This window comes from Idiotropiscis lumnitzeri, chromosome 9 (genome assembly GCF_059441095.1).
Source record: "Idiotropiscis lumnitzeri isolate Australia: NSW breed Sydney's pygmy pipehorse chromosome 9, RoL_Ilum_1.0, whole genome shotgun sequence".
Classification (NCBI taxonomy): domain Eukaryota; kingdom Metazoa; phylum Chordata; class Actinopteri; order Syngnathiformes; family Syngnathidae; genus Idiotropiscis; species Idiotropiscis lumnitzeri.
In genome coordinates, this window is record NC_142399.1 from 3642501 (window position 1) to 3654111 (window position 11611).

At 43.7% G+C, this 11611-nt stretch overlaps 1 protein-coding gene across 1 annotated transcript in view; it reads left to right on the forward strand.

Moving 5' to 3' along the window:
- The window catches only part of ptpn20 (protein tyrosine phosphatase non-receptor type 20), a 25768-nt gene extending 19148 nt beyond the window's left edge, over positions 1 to 6620 (forward strand). The window contains exons 39-47 of the mRNA XM_088305370.1: positions 1 to 19; positions 202 to 284; positions 1222 to 1358; positions 1457 to 1605; positions 1697 to 1787; positions 3287 to 3621; positions 3724 to 3939; positions 4303 to 4365; positions 4440 to 6620. The exon at positions 1 to 19 is cut by the window's left edge and continues 88 nt beyond it. Coding sequence (XP_088161496.1) covers positions 1 to 19; positions 202 to 284; positions 1222 to 1358; positions 1457 to 1605; positions 1697 to 1787; positions 3287 to 3621; positions 3724 to 3939; positions 4303 to 4365; positions 4440 to 4550 — 1204 coding nt within the window. The 3' untranslated portion in view covers positions 4551 to 6620. The remainder of the gene's footprint in view (positions 20 to 201; positions 285 to 1221; positions 1359 to 1456; positions 1606 to 1696; positions 1788 to 3286; positions 3622 to 3723; positions 3940 to 4302; positions 4366 to 4439) is intronic.
- The last annotated feature ends 4991 nt before the right edge of the window (positions 6621 to 11611 follow it).

The following is an 11611-nucleotide window of genomic DNA, read 5'->3' on the forward strand; positions in this document are numbered from 1 at the left end:
TGATACGGCAATTATTCAGGTAAAACAGATGAACAGGCGGCGGAAGCGCCAAAGTCAAACACAATCACTTTTGTGATGCGAGTCGACATTCAGGTGGCTCTCATTTAATAAGATTTGCTCGGGATATCATGTCAATCTAATTGAACTTATCTATGCGTTAAGTCACACCTTAATTTAATGGTTGCATACTTTGTGTACTAGGAGAGCTGTGACAGCACGCCTTCTCATCAAGCCTGCTGCCCGTCACTGAATGTTACTGAAATGTTGCATGGAGCTTCTGACAGGTAGTAACTTCCAAAACTTTGCTTGTCTCCCATGCCCCATCTCATTTGCATATTGTTTTTTTTTTTCCCTTTTTTCAATAAATTTGAAATATGGTAAATAATGAGATTGAAAAGTGACAAATCTTGTTCATTTTTTTTTTTAATTGGGCCACTTTATCTTTAGTGCCTGATTTACTGAGATCTTAAATGCCGGGTGCTACTGGTGAATGTAAAAGTCACGGCAGCAGATTGTGCGTACTTTTGGTGATAGGTGGAAAAGTGATGGGGACAGCTGGAATTAAAATACGGTTTTACATTTTAAGCAGCAGTGTAGGTTTTCACCTTGGAGCATTTAGGAGGTTTGGAATAGTAGGATTGGAAGTGTTATTGGAAGATAAACATATTATAAGGACGAGAAAAGAAATCTGTCACTCCAATCATTTTGAGGATTTAGCACATTTGCAACATTTAGCACAGGTGCAATCCTGAGTGTGCTGGTTTAGTAAATCGGCTTCCACGTCTGTTTGCGTGGACGAACAAGTCTTTTGTCTTTGTCTTTTCGCTCGCAATCCTTTGGGAAATCAGGCCCTTTGTTGTTTTTTTTTGTGCTGTAGTTCCCATGTTCACCACAGGGAGGCAATAGAGAGTAATGAATAAAACGGCCGACGCGGGGACGGTAGATGCTTGAATTAATTGGCAATGATGAATAATCAATGATTGCCTTTGCCTGAAATTGACTGGCGAGTATTGAGCTGCGCTGTGTGGCCCTCGTCCTCTAAATCTTCACTCACAATAATAGATGATAAGCAATAGATATTTTAGCATGGTGTTGTATACTGTATTTTAGGTGGAAAAGTCGCAGGGAAAGGAAGCTCAGCCTTGCATGATCGCAACTGGTCCTACCTACCGAAGAATAAAAATGGTGTGGTCTCCCCCCCTGCCCCCTGACCCCTCCCAGGAAACACACAGTGACCAAACTGTTGGACCGGTCGTGCAAAGGCATCTGGAAACCAGAGACAGACGGCTGGAGCAGCGAAGAGGAAGAAGACAATGTGTTTGACGCCAATGCTCCCCAAAACACGCCACTGCAGATAGGTGTCTATTCATCCAATTACAAGATATATATATATATATATTTTTTTTTTAATTCATTTACCATGAAGTACTGTTTCTCTATTTTATCCTCTGCCCAGGCCCACCCATAGTATCAGAGGAGGAACTGTCCAATTTCGCCCTCATTAGCCCATCTCGAAGCAGCCAGTATTCAGGTTCCAGGGTGAAAGCCATCATCCAGATTCTACAGCATCAATTAGACCAGCAGGAACTGGTCAAAGAATTCATGGTGGGTTTCTCCGAATATTGTCCAGCACATATTGCTCAATAGGTCATTAGAGTTCCTGCGCGTTAACATCCACACACTAATGTGACCTCAGGCTCTGGAGCACCTAAAGCCTTCTGATGACTGCGTGGTGGGAAAAGCGCCTGAGCACAGAGACAAGAACCGCTACAGAGACATCTTGCCCTGTGAGTCATATTTGCTGAAACCACAAGAGTCCAGTTAGAATTGTGGGACACTTCTCTTCGATGTCAGCCAAGAACATGAGCAAAACATTTTGTAATTAGTGTAAGCGATATGTAGGTCAATGTCTTTTATAAATGGAGTAGCTTCAAGGGCAGACAGACAGCAGACATTACGTGTTGTCATTGCAATTATGTGCTTCACAGTTGGAAAGTCAATGCGAGACAAGACGAGAACTAATGAGCAAAACAAAGATTGGGATGTTCACATCATGCAGTGCTTCTCAAATAGTGGATACCTCTGTATAAAAAAATAAATAAATAGTATTTTGTGGCTATAAACTATGTGAATAAATTTGTATAACTTCAAAACACACACACACACATAATAGAATGCAATGATTTCTTTTGGTAGAAAATACCACAAAATATATTATTATAAGAAGAGGCACAGCATACGTCAAAAGGCGGCCCCCTGATGTATGCATCGAGGTGTTTTTACACACTGAACGCCTCGGGCACCGAAAAATAAACGACTATGAGATAATGACATGTTGGAGTTATTTGTTGAGACTAACGAGAAAGCAAATCCTACTTGTTCATCCATATGAAGACAAACATGGCGCACATTTACTTTATAGCCTCGAGAGGTTTGTTTTTTTTTCGGGGTGGGTGAAGGGGGTCAGCGATGAATTAGCATGCTGACAAAGATAGTAGGCCTCGGCGGAATATGGCTGACCCTCGCCATATGCCCTCTCCTTGTGCCTGTTTGTGCAGATGGCAAGTTATTTACTGAGCTAATCCATTCCTTATATTTAAATCATCAAGTTCCAGTACATTCCAAGTCGGTGGGGTACTTTCTTGGTAAAAAGTTTGGCTCTATTAGTACCGTATTTTCGGGACTATAAGGCGCACGACTAATTAAAACAGAACAGACCCAAGAGAAAAAAAATGGAGATTTATTTAGCGTATTTTCTGAACTATAGAGCGCCCCCACCAGGTGAAAGAAAAATCCACAGAGAAGCTGCACCGTTGGATTAGCCGCATGGTTCAAAATCTAGCAAAAAGGTTGTGGCTTATAGTCTGGAAAATACGATACTTGGCTACAGACCCCAAGGCTGTTTGCTCAGTTTTATTTCATTATTGCATACGTTTGGGCAAAACAAGATGACCAAACGGAGGAAACTAGCAACGATCGGATGCAGCAGTGTCGCTTTTTCAACTTGGAAACACTTGGTGACGTAAGCGAGTCAATGGACACGCGACACACTCACCATGACTGCGTGTCCTCTAGTGATGAGTAAATGAAGCTTCAAATGGGCTTCATGAACCACTTGTAGTATTTTTGGACTCCACTAGATGGCACTCTCGGTTCAACATTGGGCTGAAAGCACATTGACTTGCCATTTTTTAAAGCAACAGTGCCATCTAGAGGACTCCAAAATACAACAACTGGTTCATGAAGCAAATTTTCCCATCACTAGCGTCCTCTTTTCCATCCACAGATGACAAAACGCGCGTCACCGTCGGGGAGAAGCGCGACTACATCAACGCCAGCCACATCCGCGTGCAAGCGGGCGGTGAGGAGCTCTCCTATATTTCCTGCCAGGGACCGCTACCCTCGACGGTGGCTGCGTTCTGGCAAATGATCTGGGAGAACAAATCAGACGTGATCGCCATGATGACCCAAGAAGTCGAACGAGGAAGGCTGAAATGTCACAAGTACTGGCCCGACAAGTCCGATGAGCCTCTGGACACGGGCAAGTATCACGTCCATCTGGTGAACCAGCAGTGCTTGGAATATTTCCACATTAAGATCATCCGCATGGTGGAAACGGAGGTAAGAGACGTTCATATCTCTGAATACGTTTAGCGGTACCTCAAAGTTGGATTTGGCCATCTTGAATCCGTCCAATTTGCTTTCCTCATGAAATCATGCCAGACAGCTGAGACCCACGTTGTCCATCACCTGAAGTTCACGCACTGGCCCGATCACGGCGTCCCGCACGACTCCGAGCAACTGGTTCGTTTCATCCGCTACCTGCGCGCGGTGCACATGCACGGGCCCGTCACGGTCCACTGCAGCGCCGGGATCGGACGCTCGGGTGTTCTCATCTGCACCGATATTATCCTCAACCTCATCGAGAGGGATTTGCCGGTGAGTGACAAATATTTTATGACGCGCATTGTTATCTCAAGGCACTGTGTAACCTACTTGAAGGTTTTAAAACCAGGTGTGGGCAAACTACGGCCCGGGGGCCTTTTAATCCGGCCCGCCGAATTTGAAAAAAATTAAATGAATAAACCTTGTTCATGTTTTGTTTTCTAAATACTGTGGCGTGTCAAAGACCGATATTTGTATTTTAAATTAAATGTATTTTATCCATCTGCTCCTGGTCCGACCCCTCTGTCAAATTTTAGAACCCCTTGTGGCCCGCCAATCAAAAAGTTTGCCCACCCCTGTTCTAAACAATCGACATGCTTGAGCCTGATCATGAACCAATCGTCTCCTTGTCGTCAGATTAACGTGAGCAACATCGTAAAGCAGATGAGACTCCAGCGACACGGGATGATTCAGACCAAGGTCAGTGTCGAGCCTTTAAATCAAGTGCAGCTTCCGAAAGAGAAACCTTTTTTTTTTTCTCGTCTTGCTTTCAGGAACAGTACCTCTTTTGCTACAAAGTCTGGTTGGAGGTTTTACAGAGCATTTTACAGCTCCACGGCACTCAGTGGCAACCGGAAAGTCCCCAAGACCACAAAATTGTCTGAATGTTTGCGACCACGAGCACGGGCAACACCTTCGCGAACTCTCGTCTGTTTTCAGAAAGCGTGCTGTCGAGTTGTATGCAAGAGCAAAATCGACTTTTCTTTAGCCTAGATCTTGTTCGGGCTTCGTGATTCGCCTTTTGCCGCCATGATTGCGTCTTTCTGTGGCATTTCATTTGCAAATTTGTAATCGTAATAGTCCAAGCGTATTTTGTCTGGTTATGGTTGTGCGAGATCATCTTACCAAAGTTTATCATCGGATAACTTGATGAATGTGAGTTTTTATTTCATGAAGTGCATTTGTACTCTGGGGGAGAGAGTGAGAAAAAAAAAAAAAAAAAAAAAAAAGGGCAACACTATTAATTCTGTAAATCATGGAACGCAATGAAAAGAATCAAGTGCCTTGGAATCGACTCTGAGCTGCTATAGTCACAAGCGAACGGGGCCGAGAGAGCGACGACACCGTTTGAGAGCGCTCACGAGACCTCTGACTGAATGTGCGCCGTTTTGTTTTTTTTTTCTCGTTGAATGTTGGACGTTTGCTTGCTCCAAATCGCAGGCAAGACAACGACATTTGATTTTAAGTTGATGCGAGTCACAGTGTGAAGCTGGTACACTTTCCCTATTTTGTATGAAAACCACAAAATTGTACTTGAACCCCCTAGCAGAAAGCAACAGAATGCATTTGAATACATTTGTACATTTTCAATTCCCTCTTTTTGCTAAAGGCTTAAACGCCCGTTGTTGCAAATGTGATCTTTGGTTGAATTTGTGATCAGCCATGATGCAAAACGGAATGAATGAGGTTTACACACAATGTACAGTGCAACCAAATAGCTGCTGGTTTGTACCTCGACTTTTGGACGCTTGTAGCTGCTGTGACACACGCGTTCCGTCCACACGCACGCACACAAACACGATTGTAAAAGCTTTTGCCGCCTTTTTTCATGTTGCTGTTCTATATAAATGGCGCTGACAAAGAAATGAGGGGTACAAAGTCGACCTAGCAGTTTTCTTCCTTAGGAGGTAGTACCGGTGTCCCCGTGTGTCCACCACCTAAAGAAAAAAAATGTCGCTGTGTCGCGAAAAATGAGACATCTGAGCGCAAAGGTTAATATTACGTAATTATTTTTAATTAAAAAAAAAATACAAAAGTAGATCGTTATAAGATATCTTGCTTTTTATTTATTTATTTATTTATTTTGGGTGAAATCTCGCACTTTTTTTCTCCATGTAAAACAGTTTGGAAAAAATTCAATGTTCCGCTACTTTTTCAATTTCCTTTTAAAAAATTGGAGGGCTAAAAGAGTTTTCTTTGATTTTTTTTTTTTTAATTAAAACATTAAATAAATAAATAAATAAACGGATACTACTAACGTTTTGCTGTGTCAACAATAACACCAAGATCAGATTTGGATATTTTTGTCCCATTTCAATACATTTAAATGCTATAATCCAACATTTGTTTTCACTCCAATTTACCGTGTGTATACACATGATCATCGAATAGGTATCATTACATGAACACACACACGCAGTATTATCCCGCCTTTACTGGGTTCGGTGTCGAAACCAAAGGGGTGTCAATGCCCGTTGTTCTTTCACGGCAATTTTACAGGATCTCTGCGTGAACGAGGCTACACATTCACGCACACGCACACACGCACACCATCTCTTATAGTGCATGCACACTCTCAAAGGAGTTGACTTGAACACGATGTGGAATGTAACAAAGCAAAGCAATACTCTCCAAGGGGGAAGGAGGGAGCGGAGGGTGTGTGTGTGTGTGTGTTGGGGGGTGTTCGAGAACCATCACTCTCTGTAATGTGAATGCTTTTTTTCCCCTCGACGCTGCTTAACGTCTTCTCTCCCTTTGAGAAAGCTCCCAAGCAAGAAAGCACATTTGCGGAAATGCATCGTGTCGCGTGAAAAAGAGCAATAGCATCGTGAAATGTAATAATCCTTAATTGCACTGCTGCATATTTATTCTATCGATGGCTATCTTGTCACTTGCTCCAGCCGCTATGTAACTCTTGACTGGAACCACCTCTCTTAATAAAGATTATTCTAAGATGTGCTCGTGTGTTTGTCGCACCCCCTTTGACACGGCAACACCGTGTAACTTACATCCGACGGCACAAGGGAGGAGGAGGAGGAGGAGGAGGCTCTAAATCTAATTCCTCTGAGCACCTCTCCACTTTTACCGCAGCCTCGACTCCCTCTCGGCTTTTACTGCAGAGTAAATAAGTCACTCTCACAGAGTGCTTTGTGACAGCATGGAAAGACGCTCGCTGCACGCTCCACACACACACACACACACACACACACATGAACCTGATGCTGAGAAGAGAAAGAGGGGGATTGACTCCCTCACTTTCTGCCTGTGTGTACAACCGACGGGCTATCATTCACCCGTCGGACACGCCGGGCAAATATTTGAAGCATGTGTACTCAAACGTGTACCGCTTTTCAAAGAGGGTGGAATCATTGGTGAATAATGACACTGACGCTATTACATGTGCTATAAATCATCCACGTGATGTTATAAACTATGTAGGTGTGAGGTCACAACTTTAAGAATGGGATTGAAGTCAATAAATGCGATTTAAATCATTAGACATTTACAGAGTGCCAGACAAAGCTAAATGCAGGCTCACTATTTGGCAAGCTGTCAGATGGTAATTGCAATCTAGTGCACTTATGTTGCATTTTTTTTTTTTAAAGGCACCCTTGAACGAGGTCTAACAGCATCACTGAGTGAGTGCACATTTTTGCATATGAAACAATGACATTGAAATCAATTCATGCATCCTATGTGGGCTCACTTTCTGGCAAGCTATGGACCGTTAATGACAAACCTGTGCACTGAACTGGGACCACTTCTCAAAAAGTGCACCCTTGTGCAAATAAAATCACAAAATTCCCAAAGTGTGTCTGAGCTCACTATTAACTGCTGACGCGCTGAAGGGATGGAAGAATGGAGATCACTATTTGGCAAGCGATTTCTCACAACCAGAGCAATTTTCCTCCTACAACTATTTAGCTTAATTATGAAGAATTGTATTTCCATCAATGCGCCATTATAGTCCTCTCGTAATATAGGTCCGTGCAAGAACGACTTTAAGTGATCGACAGTATAAATAGCAGAGTGAAATATGGCATTATGGAGGATGTTTATAGGAACGTTTCATAGAGAGAGGCGGTGATTTAAAAGCGGCCGGGAGGAAGGTGTCGAAACGTAAATCATGTAGCTCCCTATTGGGCACGCAGTGTGTAACACCGTATGTGGAACACACATTTCCTCCCCTGTCAACTTTTACCACCACATCGAGGAGCACATAAAGGGTGGTAAGCGATGCAAACAAGAAATTATCAACATATGTGCGGCTTTATTTGGAAATCCTATAGTCCACATCCATGTCTTCTCCAATTTAGGCGTTTGGACCTAATTCTTAAACTTTTGCACCCATGAAGGATTTTTTTGTAATCACAACAGACTGGCAAGGCTAAAATATGATTGCCATTGGTGCTTTTTGTGGGTGACTCTAGACAATGGAAATAAAAAATAAAAAGTCTACACACCCCTGTTCAAATGTCGGGATTTTATGGTCAGACTTGTACAGGAATTGTTTAAAGTAAAGTTTTATTTTGGTGATGTGGGTTTTGGAGGCCAAATTTTGTCAAACATTTTGGGCCAATTGCAACTTTTAACTTTAGTTCTGCTGTATTGATTTATCGACCTTAAAACAAACATCCTGCTGAGTTAAAAACCAGCAGGTTTTCATCGTTCATGTTGTGAGCAGGATTCGGCATGTGGTCTGCAAAGGATTATTTCCTGCAAGTATTTCAAACTGCACCGCTGGTCCATCTTGAATGGATTTAAATGGATAAAATCAAACGTGACACTTTTGCTATCTGTGCGTAGATGAGAGAAATCTTTACACAAAGTTTGCGTGCTTGATATGCGAGATGAAAAGCAAGATCATGTCGGCTGTCACCAAATCCATATTTTCTTTTCATTCCGTCTCAGCCTTCGCACAAACACGAGGACCTTGACCAGTCTTTGCGGGTTAAGATAAGATTTTGGAGATGAGCCTCTCCCACCCACTGCTCGGTTGAAGGGGGCTGACAGTCATAACCGCGCCGGGCGCTCGTGACCCCCACAAACTCGTCTGTGATGACATCCCACTGACAGAGACACAGAGAAGCCATTCATCCCTCTCCACGAACAAACCACACACTTGTCAGAGGAAACCAATGATGATTTTTAGTCCCCTCTTGCATGTTCACGACGAAGTCGGTTACTTTTTTAGAAGAGATTTGGATTTTTCTGTGGTGGACTTTAAGAGGGGGGCTCATAATATACAAAGTAATCCCAAACAGTACATAATTAGACTTCAAATGAAGACGTTGGACAGTTGCATGATTTGGATTCCTAATTTTGCAAAAAAAAAATAAAAAATTATAATAATAACAATTAGGGAGGACTAATTGTTGACCAGCGTAGACTTGCAGCTTTTTAAGGTACCAGCCAAGCAAAAAAAAAAAAAAAGGGATCTTTGACGTCTTTAGCCGTCAATGGCAGTAAATGAGTTAAAGGCCAATCAGAGCGCCAAGCAAAAAGAATGTTTGACTAAATTGATACGAAAGCGTCTTCGTGTCACGGAGTGGCAAGGACGATCTTCTCTGTGTCAAATCCGAGTAAGGTTGATTAACACCTGCTTTCTATTACGTGACTTTCTCGTCAACTTCTCAGACCGAAGGAGAAAGAAAAAAAAAAGAGCCTGATGCCAAATCACGTCGCGTCAAAGATGTTCCTAAATTAGAAAGCTATTAAAGAAGCGAGGGAAGATCCGCGGCGTGTGGAGGGCCGTCGTTTGTCTTCATTTGAGCCGGGGGCCTCTGTGATCATCTCCACAGGGGCCGCTAATTGAAAAGAGGCGTCAGATATGCGAACGTTAGCGGCGATAATGATCTATCACGCTCGTCTTGTGGAGTCCTGGGAGTCATTTGTATTCATTAGTGTAGATTCAAATTATGCTTGTGATTAAAATGTGACTCTGGCAGGCAGAGGGACCTCAAAGCGGGACAGCCTCCGACGGAACCTCGGCTTCGGGTCGGCGCCTTCAACATTGGCCCGCTCGCTCGGCATCAGACGCGTTTGCGTCGCCGCCATCAATCTGCGTCGGAATCGAGTTGAGATGTTCGTTTGATGGCTGCGCGCTCGGCGAGCAAATAGACCTTAAATCCTGAACGTCGACATTTCAAGCACCACACACACTGAAGACTCGTGCTCATCTTATTATTTATCAAGGCTGACTAAAATCGACCAAGCTTTTTTTTTTTTTTTGCTTCTCTCCAAATGTCAGCCAGTGATTTGTTTGACATTAAAGATGAGATGGCACAAGTCAAGTAGGTCATTGTCACCGTGATGAAGATCGAACATGGCGGCTCACCGGCCGGGCTGCTCGCCCACTTGCCCGCCTGTCACAAAGCAGCCCGTGCCCCGTGACTGGAGCCCGTGTTAAATGACGTCCACGTGGGCTGTCACAGTGCAGCGTGAGGAACTTTATCGGATGCCCGGACGCCAAAGGTCGCATTTTATTGACCTGACAGGTCGCTGGCAGAGCCCGGCTGGAAAGGCTGAGAACACGGGAAAATCTTGCTTTTTTTTTTTTTTTTGCCATCGTACTGAAAATTCAGTGCAATGTAATAACATAGTTATTACCTAACTTACGAGCGACCCGGCATATTGTCGCTCGGCTTATTTGTCGCCAGTTGTCAGGAAAAATTCTAAGTTCCGAGCGCTGCGAACTTCACAAGCAGCAGTTTGTCAGATAGTGAACAGTTCAAAAGGCCATGAGCTTGCCTCAAGATGTTTATTGCCATTCCCAGCTGATGTTTCTTATAAAACTTAGATTTTTTATTACGAGTTTGCATTTAACCAGAGCTGGGCGCTTGACCCTTTTTTTTGCCGGTCAGTCCCCCTCCCTCCAGTTACCGGTCCGTCCTCGAACATCCGACTTTCTTCATAAAAATTGTTGGCCCCCGAACACATAACCCCCCCCCCAAATTTTTTTTAAAATTATCCGTGCATGCCGCCGCCGCAGGAGAGATGCAAACGGCAGAAATTGATTTAAATGTGTTTAAATACTGTCAGTGATTACGTTCACTTTTGTTTAAAGTCTGTATTTTCATGCCTACTCAAGATTTATTTAGCGTATTTTCTGAACTATAGAGCGCCCCCTAGTGGTGAAAGAAAATCCACAGAAAAGCCGCACCGTTGTTTTAGCTGCACGGTTCAAAATCGAGGAAAAAAGTAGCGGCTTCTCGTCCGGAAAATACGGTCATTCTCAAAGCATCCTTCGTCTTCCTCACGGCCACGTCAACCTCTGCCCAAAACATCCAGCCACATCAAAACAGATTTCCCCTCTCAATTAAGCGTTAGTCACACCCTGAAAATGTCGTCGACTTCCACGCAAACACGCTGGGGTGTTTTTTCGCTGGAAAATCGCCAAGAGCTTCCCTCTGACCTTGCGTCTGCACTTGCGAGGAGCGACAGCCAACATCAATGGGGTTTTTCTGCTAGGTGAAGGAGAACCTCCTACACACACACATACGCACGCACGAGCACCCACTCACAGGGCAACCCCCTCACACACTCCCACGCTCCAAGCGTCTGTAAATGTCAGACTGTTGTCGTGAGGTTTATCTTGGAGCGCGTTGGTATTTTTACACTTTGCTTCTTTTACCCACACACACACACACACGCACACACCCCTTCCAACGCTGCCACCAATGAAGGGCAAATCTTGGCCTTGATGCTCTTACTCAACATCCTGAAGAGAACTCTGGGATTTTTATCATTTCTGCCAACGAAAATGTCACAATTTGTTCTGGCGTCAAAAAGACGAAATGAGCTTGTCGATGTTATCGCGGGAGTTTTTTTTTTTTTCCCCTTTAGTTTCCTTAACCCCCAAATTATGATCTCTTATCTGTGTTTGTGGAGCGTTTATCTGCTGGTACCATTAGGGCACTCGGCTGGGGACTTCCTCTGTGTTATA